This window comes from Phascolarctos cinereus, unplaced genomic scaffold (assembly GCF_003287225.1).
Source record: "Phascolarctos cinereus isolate Bilbo 61053 unplaced genomic scaffold, phaCin_HiC Scaffold_5;HRSCAF=322, whole genome shotgun sequence".
NCBI lineage: Eukaryota > Metazoa > Chordata > Mammalia > Diprotodontia > Phascolarctidae > Phascolarctos > Phascolarctos cinereus.
This window is the reverse complement of record NW_027555958.1, coordinates 269,519,010-269,538,859: the sequence shown is the minus strand read 5'-3', so window position 1 is coordinate 269,538,859 and position 19,850 is coordinate 269,519,010. Positions and strand designations below refer to the sequence as shown.

Below are 19,850 nucleotides of genomic sequence, written 5' to 3'. Positions count from 1 at the left end.
AGAGGTCATCTGGTCTTATTCTTCCATGAACAAGAATCCTCTCTACAATATCGCCCAACACATAGTCATTCAGCCTTTGTCACTACTTCCTGATGCAGTTCATTCTATTTTTTTGATAAACTATAATTACTAGGAATTTTTTTCTTATACTAACTGAAATCTGCCTCTGAGACTCTCTGTTGGTAAATTTGTTAGTAATTAGTAAAATTAGTAGTACCTAGTTGTTGTCTAGTCATGTCTAATTCTATATGACCAGGATTTTCTTGGCAAAGATACTGGAGTGGTTTGCCATCTCCTCTTCTAGTGTGTACCCATTTAACAGTTGAGGAATTGAGACAAATAGGGGGTAAGTGACTTGTCCAGGGTCACATAGCTAGTAAATATCTAAGGCTGGATTTGAACTCAGATCTTCCTGACTCCAGACCCAGTGCTCTATCCACTGTACCACCTAACTGCTCTAGTTAGCAGTTAGTAATAGTAAAATAGTTAGCAAACTGCTGTTAGTTCTGCCTTCTAGAGCCAAGCAGAACAAACCTAATGCCTCCTCTATATGAAAGACTTTCATTAGAAAGAGATATCATGTCCCTCTAGGTCTTCTTTAAAATCAAGCTAAATATTCCTAGTTCCTTCAATTAATCCTTAAATGAGAGCACGTATTAAAAAAAAAAAGCATTATGCAACAGTTTAAAGCAAGATAAATGTTAACTATTATCTTATACATAATGCCCTTATGGCCCTTTACCATCTTGGTTGTCCTCCTCTGGACATGCTCCAGCTCATGAATGTTATTCAAAAAAAGTTGGCCCCCAGACCAAGACACTCTACATGAGGATGATCAACAAGGGCACAGGACAGCAGGGTTACCACCCCCCTAGTACTGAACACAATGTCTCTTTCAAAAGATCATATTTGCTTTTTTGGCTAATCTATCACACTCAACTGATTCAAGTACAGCTTGCAATCTATAGATCTTGTTTTTTCAAGTGAGCTATTATCTAGCCTGGGCAGCTAGGTGGTAGCTAGATAGCAGTAGATAGAGAACCAGGCTTGGAATCAGGAAGGCTCATTTTTCCTGAGTTCAAATCCGGCCTCAGATATTTACTAGCTATGTGACCCTGGACAAGTTACTTAACCCTGTTAGCCTCAGTTTCTTCATCTATAAAATGATCTGGAGAAGAAATGGCAAATCATTCTAGTATCTTTGCCAAGAAAACCCCAAATGGGGTCATGAAGAGTCGGATATGACTGAAAAAGGACTAAAACAACAACAAAATGAAAGAAAACAAATATCAAAATAACAAATAACAAAATAACACATATCAAAGACATCCTAGAACCAGAGGTTAAAATAGAAATTGAAAGTTGAAAAAAATCTGCCAATCACCTCCTAAGAGAGATCCCAAAATGAAAACTCCTAGGAACATTACAGCCAAATTCCAGAACTCCCAGGTCAAAAAAAAACCTTGCAAACAGCCAGAAACAAAAAAAATTCATATATCATGGAGCTATACTCAGAATTACACAGGATTTAGCAGCTTCTACATTAAAGGATCAAAGGGCATGGAATATGATATTCTAAGAAGGCAAAGGAGCTAGGATTATGACCAAGAATCGCCTACCCAATGAAACTGAGCATAATCCTTCAGGGGGAAAATGATTATTTAATGAAAGAGGACTTTCAAGCATTCCTGAGGATAAGACCAGAGCTGAGTTGAACAAAAAACTTGATCTTCAAATACAAGACTCAAGAGAAGCATAAAAAGGTAAAAAGGAAAGAGATAACATTTGGGATTCAATAAAGCTAAACTGTTTACTTCCCTACACGGGAGGGAAGATGATACTTGTAACTCTTAAGAACAGTATCACTGTTACAGCAGTTCAAAGAAATATACATAGAGGATGCAAGTATAAGGTGACTTTGATGGGATGCTATCACTCCCCCCCAAAAAAATTAAGGAGCAAGAAAAGAGGATTACATTGGGAGCAGAAGGAAGGGGAAGGTAGAATGGGGTAAATTATCTCACATGAAGAGGTACGAAAGATCTGTTATAGTGGAGGGGAATGGGGGAGTGGCACAGTGGGCATCACTTGAACTTTATTCTCATCATAACTGGCTCAAAGAAGGAGTAGCACACACAACCAGTTGGGTATAAAAATCTATCTTGCCCTATAGGAAAGTAGGAGGGGAGGGAGTTAAGAAAGGGGAGAGACTGACAGAAAGGAGAGCAGACTGGGGGAAGCAATGGTCAGAAGCAAGACACAGGTAAGGAGGGAAAGGTTGAAAGCAGAGAGAGAAGGATAAACAGGAGAAAAATGGGATGGAGGGAAATTCACAGGTAGTAATCATAACTGTGAATGTGAATGGGTAAACTCATCCATAAAATGGAAGTGAAGAGTAGATAGATTAAAAACCAGAATCCTACAACATGTTTGTGTTTGTTTTTTAACAAGAAACACACTTGAAGCAAAGAAACACACAAAGTAAAGGTAAGGGGCTAGAGCAAAATCTACTATGCTTCAGATGAAATAAAAAAGCAGGGGTAACAATCATGATCTCAGACAAAGCTAAAATAAGAATAGATCTAATTAAAAGAGGTAAGGAAGAAAACCACATCTTGCTAAAAGATACAATAGACAATGAAGTAATATCAATACTAAACATATGCACCGAGTGATATAGCATCCAAATTCTCAAAGAAGGTAAGTGAATTACAGGAGTAAATAGACAGTAAAACTATATTAGTGGGAGACCTCAATTTTTCCTTCTTGGAACTAGATAAATCTAACCACAAAATAAACAAGTAAGAAGTTAAGGAGGTGAACGAAATCTCAGAAAAGTTAGATATGATAGACCTCTGGAGAAAGTTGAATGGAGGGAAAAGAATATAACTTTTTCTCAGTGGTATATCACACATACACAAAAATTGATCATGTTCTAGGGCATAAAATCCTCACAATCAAAGGTAGAATGGCAAAAGTATTAAATGCTTCCTTTTCAGATCATAAGGCAATAAAAATTACCTTCAATAAAGGGCATTGGAAAGACAGACTTAAAATTAATTAGAAATTAAATAATTTAATCCTAAAGAATGAGTGATCCAAAGAACAAATCACAGAAACAATCTAATAATTTTATTAAAGGGAATGACAACAATGAACAACATAACAACATTTATAGGATGAAGCCAAAGCAATACTTAGAGGAAACTGCATATCTCTAACCTCATACATCAATAAAACAGTCTAAGAAAGAGCAGATCAATGATCTGGGCTTGTAACTAAAAAACCAAATTAAAAATCCCCAGTTAAACACCAAATTGGAATTCCTAAAAATCAGAGAAGAGATTAATAAAATTGAAAATAAGAAAACTATTGAGATAATAAATAAAACTAGGAGCTGGTTTTATGGAAAAAACCCATTAAGATAGATAAACCAGTGGTTAATTTTTATTTAAAGAAAAGAAAAAAGAAAACCAAATTATCAGTATTAAAAATGAAAAGGGGAAATTCACCACCAATGAAAAGGAAATTGAAGCAACTGTTAGGAATTATTTTGCTCAATTATATGCCAATATATCTGACAATCTAAAGCAAAATCGATGAATATTTACAAAAATAGAAATTTCCCAGGTGAATAGAAGATGAAATAGAATACTTAAATAACCCTATCTTAGAAAAAGAAATTGAACAAGCCATCAATGAACTCCTCAAAAAAAAAAATCCCCAGGGCCAGATGGGTCCACAAATAAATTCTACCAAATATTATAGAATAATTTATTCCAAATTGTTGGAAAAATAGGTGAAGAAGTCCTATCAAATTCCTTTTATGACACAAACATGGTGCTGATACCTAAACTGGGAAGAGCTAAAATAGAGAAAGAAAACTATAGACCAATTTCTCTAATGAATATTGAGGCAAAAATTTTAAATAAAATACTAGCAAAGAGATTATAGCAATTTATCACAAGGATCATACACTTTGACCAGATGGGATTTATAACAGGAATGCAGGGCTGTTTCAATATTAGAGAAACTATCAGCATAACTGACCATAATAAAATCAAATGATTATCTCAATAGATGCAGAAAAAGCTTTTGACAAAATACAGCACTCATTCCTATTAAAAACACTAGAAAGTAGAGGAATAAATGGAGCTTTCCTTAAAATGATAAGTGGCATCTATCTAAGACCATCAGAAAGAGTTATCTGTAATGGGGATAAGCTAGAGGCCTTCCCAATAAGATCAGGGGTGACACAAGGATACCTATTATCACCACTATTATTCAATATCGTCCTAGAAATGTTACCTATAGCAATAAGAGAAGAAAAAAAAAACTAAAGGAACTGGAATAAGCAATGAGGAAAGAAAGCTATCACTCTTTGCTGATAATAGGACAGTACAGTTAGAGAATCCTAGAGAATCAACTTAAAAAACTACTTGAAATAATGAACAACTTTAGTAAAGTTGCAGGATATAAAAAATAAACCCACATAAATCATCAGTATCCATATATATTACCAACAAAGACCAGCCAGGAAAAAGACAGAAAGAGAAATTCCATTTAAAATAACTGCAGACAATATAAAATATTTGGGAGTCTACCTACCAAGACAAACTCAGGAACTATATGAACAAAATTACAAAATATTTTCTACACAACTGAAGTCAGATATAAATGGAAGTGGAAAAATATCAATTGTTCATGGGTAGGCTCATTGACTCAGCAATCACAGCTGCCAGTTCTTTCACCTCCCTGGAACATAGTTTGTCTTGGGCTTATAAAGTGAACTCATCAAAGGGCAACTAGGTGCTCTCTTACTATTTTCCATCTTATCTTTGGTTTCAATTCTCTATTAGTCATTTTTGCTCTATCCTTCCAAATCTAAGGATTATTCTCCTTGTAAGTAAAAGAAAATCAGGAGAAAAATAAGAGATGAGAAGGTCAGCCTTCTCTCTTGTCCATTATTATCATCTCATCAAACCAGAGCAATGGTTTTATCCCAGTCATATGGACACAACCCTCTACTCTTCTCTGAAGATACTCAATGTCCCAAAGGGCTAAATTTTACTTTTATAAATATTGTATCTGGCATCCCACTATGAGAATGTAATCATTTTAACTTAACTGTACTGTTCATTTCAGGACCTCAAAGTACGCTGTCTTAGGAATTGTTTAGCAGAGAAAATTAACTACAAGATAGGAGGTAGCAAGGCTTTGGATTAAATTATCTAGGGAAATGAGTAAACCTCCTTTGCCTAGAAATCTTTAAATAGAGAAGATAAAGCAGGTTTAGTCCTCTTAGTGACAGAGGGATAGACTAGACAAGCTTCTGGTCTGAAGGTCATACAGCAGGTCATACAATAGGCTGGTGGCAGTGCCAGCAATGGAAGGGGACATTACAGAATTGTGAAAAGACCATTGGATTTGAGTTAGGGGACTTTATCCACATCTCCAATTTCTATTACATACTACCTGTATACCCTAGGACAAGTCACTCGACCTTTCCAAGTCCCGATTTCCTCACCCGTAAAATGAAGGAGTTGGACCAGAGAACTGCTAAAGTCCCTTGTGGCTCTAGACTGTATAGGCCTATGAATTTAGTTGGCCTGACTGCTACTGTGGAGGTGTACTGAGCTGCTCACCGTCCTCTTGACAACCACAGTAATATCTGTATGCTCACAACGGAACTAGCTGGTCTGTTGTTGCATGGCCCATTCTAAAATTTCCCACGCTGCTGGTCTAATCTCCCCCTTGTAGTATTCACGCTGAACCTCAGCCTTCCATGGAGAAAGGTGAAGCAAAGCAAACCTATAAAAATATCACTTTATGGGCACTAACCCTAGCTGGCTCTTTAATCTCATAACATAGTAAGCACAGTCATTCCCCTTTGGGGGATAGGAGTAGGAGGGATCTAGACATATATTCCCATTTATGTCATATACCTACCTCTCTTGCCCTGCTTCTTGTGAGTTGGCAAGCTCAGTAGTCCTCCGGATATATTCTCGGGATCGAATGTCTGCCTGCAATACATGGTTAAGTTGAAAAAGAGTAGAGCTGAACTAGCTGAAATTCTGAATTTTCTGAATTCTTTCCTAGGGCAGGTCTTTTCCTAACCCTGACACACAAGAACAAAAGATTATCATGTTGACTCATTTTATGTTCGATGATGATTAATTAAAGTAAGACAGTATAATCTGGGACTAGATGAGCTAGAGAATTTAATTTTCCCCAACATTCATTTATTCACCCATTAATCCATTCATGCAATGAATACTGTAAGAGTGCCCACCTTCAGGTGCTGACTATTAAGCTAGGTTAAAAAACAAGTTAAGAGTCAACAGACAAAATGATTTTTCATTTTTCACAGGCATTACATACTTATGTCTAAATATGTAGTACTCATAGTTTCTGCAAATGTAAAGTTGGCAACATTTTTGTTCATGCTTTTGCAATAAAGCATTTTAAAGATATCCTTAAATTCAGCCCTGTATAAGCAATGCTTTAAGTGCCATAGAAGAAACTTGATAAAAGTACAACGAGAGATTAGATTAGAGAGGGATGTTTCTGATTTGGGAAACCCAAGGCTTCATAAACATTTGAGTGGAGCCTCAAAAGATGGACTTCCATGGATTCCAACAGATTAAAATAGTGACGGATGAGGGGAAGGTATTCCAAGCATAGGGGATGGCAGAAGTAAGGGTGATAAGAGAAGAACATGGAGTATATTTGAGGGATATGCACACACAATTTGACTAAAACACAGAGTTCATGCAGAGAAACTGTGGGAGACAAGGATGGAAAAGAAGGTTGGAATCATATCATACAAACTCTTGAAGACCAGGCTAGGGCATTTGGAGGGCATTTGGTTGATGATTAGAAGCCACGAACAAATTTTAAGCAAGTTTGTGGCATGATCAGATCTGTTATTTGGGAAGACTCTCCCAGCAATAATATGCAGGAAGGACTACAGTCAGAAGTAGATACTGTGGTCAGGGAGATCACGTAAAAACGATTGCAAGAGACCATATGTGGGGTGACAAGAACCTAAACTACAGTGGGTATAGTAGGAATACTAAGGAAGGATGTAGAAACATTAAACATTTTCAAGGAAGAAGAGATAGCATTTGGTGATTAATTTAATGTGGGAAACAAAGGAAAGTGAGTCAAAGATGCCTGAAGTTTCAATCATGGGTCCAACTGTTTTCTATCACTATCTTTTACTCTAAGACCTATCACCACTTCCCAATAAATCCCATGTTTTCATCAGGCCCATCTACCCAATTTACCACCTACAAATACCATATCCCCATTCTTATGTGCCTTTCTTTGCACTATCCTTCTAATTAACTAGCATTCATTAAGTTCTTACCATGTGCCAGACAATGTCCTAAAAATGCTAGAGAGAAAAAGAAATGTAAAGAAAGGCAAAAAGAGTCCCTGCACTCAAGGAGCCTATATTCTAATGGTGGAGGCAACATGTATATAAGTAGGAACATATAATATACATGCAGCGTAGGTAGAAGGTAAACCTAACAGGCAAAGGCTCTACTAGCAGGTAAGGGGCTCAATTCTATCAGAGTCTTGCAGAAGCTAGCATTTGAGCTGGAAAGAAGCAAGGGAAGCTAAGACGTGAAAGTGAGAAGGGAGAGCATTCCAAGTGTGGAGAAGAACCAGTGCAAAGGGACACTAACAATTTGGGAAATCAGCAAAGTTCTGTTGAAAGAGATGCTACTTGAGCTGAGCCTTGAAAAGAGGCATTCAAAGAGGTAGAGGTGAGAAGAGAGAATATTAAAGGCATCTGAAAGGACACAGATGTGGAAGATGGAACGTTACACAAAAGGAACAAGCAGTCCAGTTTGGTGGTAGAGTATGAGAGGAGAAGTGATATACAATCAACTAGGAAATATCTGTAGCCAGATGCCAAGTTGTGGAATTATAAGTAAATATACAAAACATATAAAATAAAATATAAAATTTAATATAAAATTTGTATTTTAACCTAAAGTCAGCGGGGAGCTACTGAAGCTTCCTGAGCAGAAGAGTAACACAGCTGGACCTATACTTTAGGAATATTGATTTGACAATTTTGAAACACTTAGCAACTTATTAAAGCACTGACCCACTATTTGAAAGGACCAGTGATAAAGCATGCTAACCACTGACTGACAGGGAGATAATGAATTCAAAATGAAGAATCAGACATACATTTTTGGACGTGGCCATTTCAGGAATCTGTTTTGCTTGACTGTACATATTACAAATTATTGTTTCCTTCTTAATGGAGGTGAGAAGAAATGGGAGGCAAAGAAAACAAATCCTTGTTTTTTAAAAAAGGAATATCAAGTAGGCAGCTATATGGAAGACGGACTGCAGAGGAGAGAGACTGGATTCAGGGATAACAATTAAAAGGCTGAGATGATCTGAAGGATAGATTTGGAGACAGATGAGAAGGAACTTACAATGGATGCCTTCAATGTTTTCAGTTAAGCATGAGGTGAGAGGCCCTTCACAATCTAGTGTCGTCTCAACTCTATAGTAGACACACCACATACTTCTACACTCTTGATACTCCAAGCCAAACTGGAATGTCTCTTGAACATGCCTTATGCTCTCATGCCTCCATTTCTTTTGCTCATGTTATTCTCTATACCTAAAATGCCCACCTTCCACCCTCTTTATTAAAGTCCTACCTACCAACTGAAATGGTAGTGAAGAAGACAAGGGGGTACAGGCAGCAACTCAGCCGAACTCTCCCAACATTCACCTCCAAACAACTTTAAAACAACTCCTCAATTCAAATTTTGGAGCACCAGAGCCAACAAAAGGTCAGAATGAGATATTTTTCCAGCCTAAGACAACTTAGGAGGTCAGTATAAGAGGTCTATAACACGAGGGTGGGGGCCAATCCAGAGTGCATTGAACACAGTGGCAATACAAGCAGCAGGCATTGGAGGTGGCCATAATGGTGGTGGCAGCAGCTTCAGGAGCTCTCAGCCCTGAGATGGTAAGGGGGCTGGACAACTGAGCAGAAAGATACTACAGGAGACCCTTCACTGGCCCTGTGTACAGTTGGCACTGATTGGCAGTTCCATTGCTCATATGCAGTTCTGGTCTCAGTTTGAGGGTGTACAAGAGCACTTGTGGTTGATCACAAGTTGATCACAAGAGATCAGGGGACCTGGTCATAGTCACAGGATCAAGGGGAATGCTAGCATTTTCAGCTGCAGGGGATCAGGGGCACTTCCGGGATAAAGACCAGTGCAGACCAGAAGAGCAGTACCTACACCTCTCCCCAGGTCACACCATCTTGAAAGCACCAAAAGCTTGCACACCCACAGAACCAGCTCTGAAAACAACATCACAGAAAAGCTTAAAGCTTGGGACAGCGCCTCCTTACCTCCAGGTGGGCAAAGCCCAACTTTAATATAAAATTCAAAGTCAAGAAAAATGCTGGAAAAATAAGTAAACAACAAAAAAAGAACTGAACTATTAAAAGCTACTACAGGGGCAGGGAAGACCAAGACACAAACTCAGAATAAGGTACCTGTGTGAAAACAGCTACAACCAAAGCCTCAAATAAAAATGCTAACTGGATCCAAATCCAACAAGAATTCCTAAAAGAGTTCAAGAAAGAGAGAAGAGTAGTAGAGGACAAATTGGGAAAAGAAACAAGAATGATGCAAGAAAATTATGAAAAGAGAATTAACAGCTTGATAAAAGAAGAGAGTGTGTATGTGCGTGCATACACACACACACACAAAACACACCCTGAAGAAAATAACAATTTAAAAAATACAATTGGACTAAGGGTTGTGAGTTACACATACATACACACCCTGAAGAAAATAACACTTTAAAAAATACATTTGGCCTAATGGTAAGAAAGGCACAAAAATTCACTGAGGAAAAGAACTCCTTAAAAAGCATAATAGGCCAAATGGAAAAAAGATACAAAAACTTAATGAAGAAAATAATTCCTTAGAAATTAGAATTGGACAACTGGAAGCTAATGACTTCACAAGACATCAAGAAACAATCAAGCAAAGTAAAAAGGAATGAAAAAAAAACCAGAAGAAAATATGAAATATCTCATTGGAAAAACAACTGACCTGGAAAATAGATTGAAGAGAAATCATTTAAGAATTATTGGACTACCTGAAAGCCATGATCAAAAAAAAAAAACCTAGACATCATAAACCAAGAAATTATAAAGGAAAACTGCCCCAATATCTTAGATCCAAAGGGTAAGATGGAAATTTAAAGAATCTACTGATCACCTCCTGAAAGAGATCCCAAAATGAAAACTCCCAGGAATATTCTATCCAAATTCCAGAGCTCCCAGGTCAAGGAAAAAATATTGCAAGCAGCCAGAAAGAAACAATTCAAATATCATGGAGCCACAGTCAGGATCACATAAGATTTAGCAGCATCCATGTTAAAGAAGTAGAGAGCTTGGAATATAATATTCCAGAAGGCAAAGCAGCTAGGACTACAACCAAAAATAACCTACCCAACAAAACTGACTGTAATTCTTCAGGGGGAAAATGGACATCTGATGAAACAGAGGACTTTGAAACATTCCTGATGAAAAGATCAGAGCTGAACAGAAAATCTGATATTCAAACACAAGACAAAATAGAAGAATAAAAAGGTAAACATGAAAGAGTAATTATAAGGGACTCAATGGAGTTAAACTATTTATATTCCTATATGGGAAGATGATACAGGTAATTCCTAGTAATTTTATTATTATAAGGACAGTTAGAAGGAACCTATAGATACAAGGCATTAGTCTAATTGGATTATGTTGGAATGATCTAAAAAAAAATTAGGAGGTGAGAAAGAGGTTCTCACTGGGAGAAGAGAGAAGGGAAAGGTAGAATGGGGAAAATGTTCTCACATAAAAGAAGTGCACAAGGAAGAGCTTTTATAGTGAAGGGGGAAATAGGGGTGGAAAGTGGTAGGCAATGCTTGAATCTCACTCATTAGAACTGTTCAAAGAGGGAAGAATATATATATATATATATATATATATATTACACACACACACACACACACACACACACACACACACACACTCAGCTGGGTATAGAAATCTACTTTACCCAATAGAGAAACAGGAAAGGAAGGGGATAAGAGAAAGGCTGCAATGAGGAAAAAAGCTAAAGTGGATTAAAAGTGGCAGTGGTTAGAAGCAATATGGACTTTTGAGGAAGGACAGGATAAAAAGAGAGAGAGAGGAAGAAAAAGAAGAAAATAGGATAGAGGGATTACAGTTAGTAATCATAACTGTGAATGTGAATTGGATGAGCTAAACCATAAAACAAAAGCAGATAGCAGAATGAATTAGAAACCAGAATTCAACAACATGTTGTATGTAACAGACACACTTGAAATAGAAACACACATACAGAGTTAAAATAAAAGACTGGAGCAGAATCTAATATGCTTCAGCTGAAGTAAAAAAGGCAGGGGTAGGAATCATGATCTCAGACAAAGAAAAAGCAAAAACAGACCCAATTAAAATAAATAATCAGAGAAAATCCTTTATGCTAAATGGTACCATAGACACTGAAGTAATATCAAAAATGTTTACAGGAAATTTCTGATAAAAGCTTCATTTCTCAAATATATACTGAGTACAGAACTGAATCAAATTTATAAAAATAAGAGCCATTCCCCAACTGATAAATGGTCAAAGGAAATTAACAGGCGGTTTTCAGAAGAAATCAAAGCTATCTATAATCATATGATAAAATGCTCTAACTCATTATTGATTACAGAAATACAAATTAAAAGAACTTTGAGGTACCACTTCACACCTATAAGAAATGACAAATGTTGAAGGAGATAAGAGAAAACAGGTACACCAACAAACTGTTGGTGGAGTTGTGAACTGGTTCAACCATTCTGGAGAACAAAGAGCTATAAAACTGTGCAAACTCTTTGACCAAACAATACCAATACTATGTCTGTATCCTAAAGAGATCAGAGAAAAAGGCAAAAGATCTATATGTACAAAAAATTTGCTGCAGCTATTTTTGTGATGGCAAAGAACTGGACATTGAGGGGATGCTCATTAATTGGGGAATGGCTGAATAAGTTACGGCATTTGATTGTGATAGAGTACTATTATGCTATAAAAAAATGACTGGGGGTGGGGGAGTGGCTTCAGAAAAAAACATGGAAGACTATGGGAACAAATGCAAAGTGAAATGAAAAGAACTGGCAGATTATTATGCACAGTAACAGCAATGATGTAACAATGACCAACTGTGAAAGACTTGGCTATTCTGATCCATACAATGATCCAAGAGAATTCCAAAAGACTCATTATTTAAAAAAAATGCTATCTACTTCCAGAGAGAGAACTGATGAACTCTGAGTGTAAACTGAATTATAATTTTCTCGATTTATCTTTTAGCAATATGGCTAATATGGAAATGTTCTGCATGATTTCACATATATAATTGATATATCATTTTGCTTGCTTTCTCAGTGGGGGAGGGGCAGAAGAGAATTTGGAACTCAAAATTTAAAGAGAATGTTAAAAATAAATAATAATTTTTAAAAAATAATTTTAAAGGAAGTGCATTTGGACTCTAGAAGCTGAGGAGAGCAATAGCAAGTAAGGTCTTAGAGAGGAAAAAAGAAAAAAAATGTAAAAGCCCAACTTAAATGCCAACCCTTTCATGAAATCTCTCCTGATTCCCACTGTCAAAATCTATCTGGATCTCACAAGGTGCATCACACCTCTCTAAGGCACTTATCACATAATACCATATAATATCACATAGAGGAGTCTTCTCTCATTTCAAATTGTAAACTCCATAGAATAACTTGTCCATTGAAACTTTTTATACATCTCCCAGCACTCAGCAGACTGGAGGTACTTAATGGTCTCCTCCTTCATATTGCATTTGCTTTACCTAATTATGTCTCATCTTATGTAGTGATGTTTCAAGACATATGATTTGGTCTGTGGCCTGTCCAAGCAAAATAAACTCCCAATTTGAACATTCACAGAAATTAGTCAAATGGACTGGTTTTCTGGACCTAATCATAAAGCACAGTGAGAAACACATATTTATGTAGAAATTCTCCTTCTGGCCTCTGCTTGAGAAAGTTTTGGGAGGAGAAAAAATATTTGAGCCAAATAAGGAGAATAACATTGCAAAGGTAACTCTGGAGGTGTCTGAACTTGTTAAGAAGGCCAGTGATTGAATTTGGGGAAGATAAATTTGGAAACAGAGAGAAAAAATGTAAGAACAACTATCCAGATCCAGATTTCACTTCTGATTTCTGTTAGAGAAGGTTGCAGGAGATGCAAGAGCTTAAGCTAAATAAGAAGGAGAAGTAAATCATGAAGATGATTTTTGAAATCTAGATTTGTGAAGACCAAAGATTGAATTTGGGAAAGGAGGAAACAAACAAAAGACCTGAAGTTGTACTTAAGGAGAAGAAAGATTCAACCCACTGGAAGAAGATGAAGGAGTGAGGATCTGACAAGAAGCACACAAAGAGGAAGAAAAGGAGGTGACTGTCAAGGCAAGGCAAGTAAGGTAAACAAAATAAATTGGTGAAGCGGTAGGTAAACCACATGGGTGAAACAAACAAAAGGTGAATGAGAAGAGGGAAAGGAAATGCCTTGTAACTAAAAGTTCTTGTTGAGACCAACAAAAGAAAGTTGGATACAGCTTTCAAGCTGTCAAGATTTGATAAAAGGTTTGAAACGTCTTCAGGAAGTGCTTAGGGGTTAAAGTGTAATCACCCACAAGTAGTTCCAAAAAGAAGGCTGAGAATCTCAATCAATATCAAGAGCAGTCAATTTTTCTGTCACTTACTTGAATATAAGGTGCTTCTATTTTTGCTATAGCCAGACAAGAGCGGGTTGGTCTCTCTTCTAGAAGAATAGGGAAAACACTTGAGAAATGCCTCTCTACATTCCAAATTATCAGGAACAATGAAGTACTCCTGAAAAAAACCTGAATTGGAATTTCAGTGGGGGGGGCAGGGAAGAAAAGGCTCTGAATTGGCAAAAGGAATAGGGAGTAGAAAGCAAGTAGAGGATAGGGAGTAGAAGAATGTCATACAGAGGAGGAAGGGAAAGAAAAAGAAAACTGTATGCTCTGAATTAAAAAACAAATTGGAGAATCTTCCTGAAGAGGAGGAAGCTGTAAGTTTTCAGGGAAAAGTCACCATCTGTCCTTCAAAGAATGACAAAAATAGAGCCACAGGAACACCAGGTAAGAAATCATCCAGTGCTGTTTAAAAGAAGTGTAATAATAGTTAGCAACCTCTTTATCAGGCAGCTATCTGTCAACCTGATTAACAATAGAGAAATTTGTTGTCTTTTGCAGGCACTTATCTAAGACATAACACAGAACCTCCAAAGTCTTGTCAAAATAAGTGACTATGCTGTACTTACGGTGATTCATGCGGGCACAGATGACTGTGCCATAAGGAATTAAGAAATTATTACCAAAGATTATGAAGTCTTGGGGAGCAGGTTGTGTTTTGCTCATTGTTGACCACTGAAAACAAGTGAAGTAGAAGAGAAAATTCAATGTGAGAAGTGAACAATTAGCCAAGATGAAGGTGTCTGAGAAGATTTCTGGGTCGTGGCTTAAACTATAGGAGGGACAGATTCCGGGCCAAGAACGGAGTGCACATCACAAGGGCTGGTAGGGATATAGCTGTCTGTGGTTTTATAAATCTAATCACAAGAGTTTTAAAATAAAAGTGGCAAGTGAAGGGGAAAATCACTCCAGAACACCATAAAGAGAAGATACAACAAAGGATGAAGAATAAAAATGAGACAACCAGAAGTTCACAGGAAACAAAATACAAGAAAGGAAACAGTAGTTAAAAGCTATGGTCTCAAATATTTATATACAAATTTTCAAAGGTTTGGCAACAAGCAAGAGGAAATAAAAACCCAAATGCAAGGAGACAAATTTTATTTCATAGGAATTACTGAGCCTTAGTAAAGTGAAACAAATGACTGGAATGTGGCTGTAGAACAGTACACTTTATTCAAATGAAACAGGTGAAATTAAAGGAGCGAGAGGTGGGAGGTAGTACTTTATATTCAGAAGTTGTGCTTCTGAATATACAGTGAGTATATCTAGGAACCCGAAGTGGAAGCACATGAGTGAAGAAATAAAAAAATTTAAAAAAAACAGAAGTAATTTTGTTCTTGCCACATTTTACAGATTGCCTGGATAGAACAAAGCAACAGAAAGAGTTCAGGAAATGGATCATAAGCCTGAACGACATGATATAATAGTGACAGGAGACGTCGATTATCTTGACACTTGAACCTCATCCCCACTAATGGAGAAGAAATAGTTGCCAAGGTGGAAATGATAACACATTTGAGGGGAAGGAGGACAGAGTAGCCACCCTCTCCTACAGTTTGCATTAGAGAAATAAAAATTTGGGTATAGTCTGACATATACCCTAGATTTGGGGATATCAGATTTCACTCTTTCCAGAGGAAGGACAGGAAGGATTCCATGAACTAAAACGCTATTTAGAAAGTTAGTCCAGGAGAGATGGAAAACTCTCACGAATGATGTGTTAAAGATACAAAGAGAAACCATTTTAGTGAGGAGGAAAAATGGGAATTGAAGAGATTAATGTGGATGCACAGCCACCAACTTAGATTTTTTTAAAAGATGTATAACAAAGATAGAAGAAAGGGTATGTAGCAAACGTTGAATATAAAAGTGTGATACAGTGCTAAAGTTCAGAATGAGCCAAGGTTTGTGAGTAAAGCAAGGGACAACAAAAATGATTAGTTTTTAGGTATAACAATCAGTTAATAAATGAATTCAACATTTCCTGCTACGTGCCAGGTATTTTGCTAAGTACTGGGGAGACAAAAAAATAGGCAAAAGAGTCCCTGCCATCAAGGAGTTCAGAATCTAATGGATTAATTGGTTTAGCCAATTAATCTAATGGTTTAACAGATTACATCTATATTTGGAAAAAGAGGAAGATAAAAGAAGGTTAAGTACTCCTGCTTGAGGTAAATGGGACAAAAATAATTGACAACAGAGAGAAAGAAAAACTGCTCAATTATTGTTTTGCTTCTGGTTTTTTTTTTTCTGCCAAGGAAAATGAGCTTTGTATTGGACATGAAGAAACAAAAATGAGAAATGAAACTGAAGATCATAAAGAGATAGTAAGAAAGCACTAAAAGAACAGCTGCCCCTGATTAAAGTCACATGGTCCAAATGTGCCTAGGTACTGAAAGAGCTGGTGGATGTGAGTGCTGAGACACTGTCAGTAAAATTTTGAAAGAGGATAAGAGGTACAACAGATTGGAGAAGGGCAAATATTATCCAAATTTGCCTAAAAGTAAAGAAAACAATCTGAAAGTGATACTCCAGTAAACTGACTTTGGTTCCTGAGAAAATTCTAGAAGAGATTACTGAAATAATCAGAATGATTCTGTGTATTTTTTAATTGATCCTATTTACAATTAATTGATTTTGTCCTGTAACTGGCTAAGTCATGATTCTTTGTCTCTGAACTTAATTTAGAAATTCAGCTGTCCTGTAATGAGTCCTGTTTAGGAATCTAGTTCTCTTTTTAATCACTGTTCTATTCTTATGTCAAGCAAATCTGTTACCCTTGAAGGAGCTCTGGTTTGTTAATCCAAAGAAGTCTGATCTACTATCTCTAACCTTGCAGGCAGACTCAAACAATGAAGATTTCTTAGTCACAGGAGGAGAAGAGAGGGTTGTTGCTAACCCCTCATTTCCAGTTTCGAACCAATCATAACTTGTTCCCCATCTACAAAGCTCTGTTCTTTGTTCTGCAGTTCCCTAAAAACTATAAAAAGGGCAGCCATTCCCCACCTCAGGGTCTTAGCTTTGCTGGGGAAGCTGAGATTCTTTTTATTGGTAAATTTGCAATTAACTAATAAATGGATCATGTTCAGAACTTTGTGCCTCAGTCTACCTTAATTTTAACTTGCATTATTAAGGAAATTTTTTTGATATCTAGAAAAGAAATGGTGTTCTTGGCTTCACTATAAACAAATTATGCCATATTAATCTTTGTTTCTTTTTTTGACAAGGTTACTACATTGGTAGATCAAGGAAATGTTTTACTATAGTTCACTTAAATTTCAGCAAAGCATTTGATAAAATATTTCATACTACTCTAGTGCAAAAGATGGAATGAGACAATGGAAAGAATATTTCTTGTTTCTCTCTCTACCACTATGTAACCACTCCTCCTTTGAAGTTCATATAATCCAAATTTATCAGCCAATCCAGAGGATCCTGGGAGTCATTAACTCTAAATCCCCAGAATGTTCTCTTTCCTTACTCAGTAAGTTCACTTCATGGCTCACACTACAAATCCTGCCTCTAGGGCTATTTGGGGATTTTACATATCCCCCTCAATCTTGCTACCACTCACAAATGTCCTACTCTGAAATACATGAAGTTCGAAATTCCTTTATCTGATCATAATCTTTTATCATTCCATCTTTCCCCATGCCTTAGGACCTCTAACTCTTCATCCTCATTGTGACCTCCATTACTTCTATTCTCCATTCTTTCCTGGGCCTTCATTCCTACACTGACTATACTCTCCTTTCCCTTCTCTGTCTTGACCCAGTTCAACTCTACACTATCCTCTTCTCTCAAATCTTATCCCCTTTTCCTATTTGCCACTGGTCATATCTTGCCAAACTCCAACCCTGGATTACTCCCCTTGCTTGCCTCCTTCACTGTTATTCACATGCTGCTGAATAGAACTGGAAAAAAATCATGGAATTGTGCTGAATGGGTCCACTACAAATTTATAGTATCTAATTTCAACTGGATCTTCACTGCAGCAAAAGTCTTTCTACTCCTTTCTAATAGATCTTATGTCTCACTTTCCATAGTAGCTATTCCAAACCTTCTCATACCTCTCTTGAGCCTCCCACACAACACTCCCTCTTCCCCATCCTCACCAATAAGAACCTCAATACTTACTTCATTCACAAATTGAACAAACTGAGGCTTTTCACAGAGAGTAATTTTTTCTTCATTCCTCATCTTTCCCCTCTATCTCCTCCTCCTCATCTGCCTCAAATGAAGAAATGACCCTTCTCCTTGCCAAGGCAAAACCCCTCTACATGCATGCTTGATCCCATCCCCTCATGTCTTCTCCAGCAAATAGCCCCCACTGTAAATTCTACTCTCATCTTTAATCTTTCCCTATCTACTAGCTCCTTCCCTGCTACCTAAGGACATGCTCGTGCCATGGCCATCCTCAAAATTGATCTGACCATCCCCACTAGCTTTGGTCCTAGATCTCATATCCCATTCTAAGCTAAACTCCTTGAGAAAGCCATCTACTAAGTTCACTAAGCACACTTATTCTCCTCTCCTCTTTTTTCACCTGGTGATCTCATATGTTCAATTATTATTTCTATAAGGATGATTCCCAGATCTACTCAATATCCTCCCAGTCTCCCAGGCTCTGGACCTTCATGTCATCCTCGATTACTCACTCTCACTCACCCCACATATTCCCTCTCTTGCCAAAGCTTATTGCTTCTACCTGCATAACACCCCTTGGACATGTCTGTTTCTTTCAACTCACACAGCCAATATCCAAGTTCAGGCCTTTGTGACCTCTTATCTTATCCCCAATAACCTTCTAACTGGTCTTCTTGCTTTACTGCTCCACTCCAAGCCATTCTCCATTTTCTAAAGTAAAGGTCTGACCAAGTCACCCCCACATATACAAACTCAATAAACTCCAGTGGCTATTACCTACAATATCAACTATAAAGTCCTCTGGTATTTCAAACTCTTCCCAATGTGCTCTGCTCCTACATTTCCACATCACCTTCCACATACACTAAGATCCACACACACTGGTCCATTTGCTGTTCCTAAAATGTGACATGCCATCTCCTATCTCCTTGCTATTGTAGTAGATGTCTCCACCCCTGGAGTTTTCTCCCTACTCACCTCGGCCTCTTACTTTCTATGGTTTCCTTCAAGACTCATCTCAAATCTCACCTTCCATTGGCCTTTCCTCCTCCTCCTAGCTAAGAATGCCTTTCTCTCTAACATTATCTTCAATCTACTCTGTATTTATCCTGTATTTACCTAGTTATGTTTATGTTTATCTCCCCAATTAGAATGTAAGCATCATAAGGGCAAGGGTTGTGTTTTTGCTTTCTTTGTAAACCTAGTGCTTAGTAGTATGCTTGGTACACTACACATTCATGTTAAAAAACCTTGACTGAGCTCTCATTGTAGCAAAGCAGTCTTTTTATTCCTCCCTAATTTATTCCTTACTCACTCCCCACAGAAGTTTTTAAAACTTGTCTTCCTTCTTCAAGTCCCCTTCCCCCTCTCCCCCCACCCCCACCTCCCTCCTGGCACCTGAGGACTTTCCCTTTTACTTTATTGAAAAAAACTGAGGCTATTTGATATGAGCTCTCTTCTTTTCATTCTCAAAAACTCTTTTATCAAACTACTTTGACATCATCTCCCACTCTCTTTTCCTTTCCTCTAGACCAAGGGTAGGGAACCTGTGGCCTCAAGGCCACATGTGGCCCTCAAGTGCAGCCATTTGACTGAATCTAAACTTCACAGAACAAATCCCCTTAACAAAAGGATCTGTTCTGTTAAACTTGGACTCAATCAAAAGACTGCACCCAAGGACCTACAGGGCCACATGTGGCCTTGAGGCTGCATGCTCCCCACCCCTGCTCTGAACTCAACAACAAAGAGGTAGTTCTTCTCTTTTCCAAAGCCATTCCCTTCTCTCTACACATTCATTTGTTCCCAACCCCTCTCATCTTCTCCAGCATAATGCAACCT

The 19,850-nt window shown here is 37.5% G+C and overlaps 1 protein-coding gene across 10 annotated transcripts in view; it reads right to left on the bottom strand.

Moving 5' to 3' along the window:
• Positions 1-19,850, bottom strand: part of ENDOV (endonuclease V) — a 64,541-nt gene that overhangs the window by 11,411 nt on the left and 33,280 nt on the right. For all 10 annotated transcript variants that reach the window (XR_013487158.1, XR_013487160.1, XR_013487159.1 and 7 more), the window contains exon 8: positions 5,950-6,023. Coding sequence is in view for 2 of the 10 variants with exons in the window: in XM_021000874.2 (XP_020856533.1) it covers positions 5,950-6,023 (74 nt within the window). In the remaining 8 variants the exon portion in view is untranslated. The remainder of the gene's footprint in view (positions 1-5,949; positions 6,024-19,850) is intronic.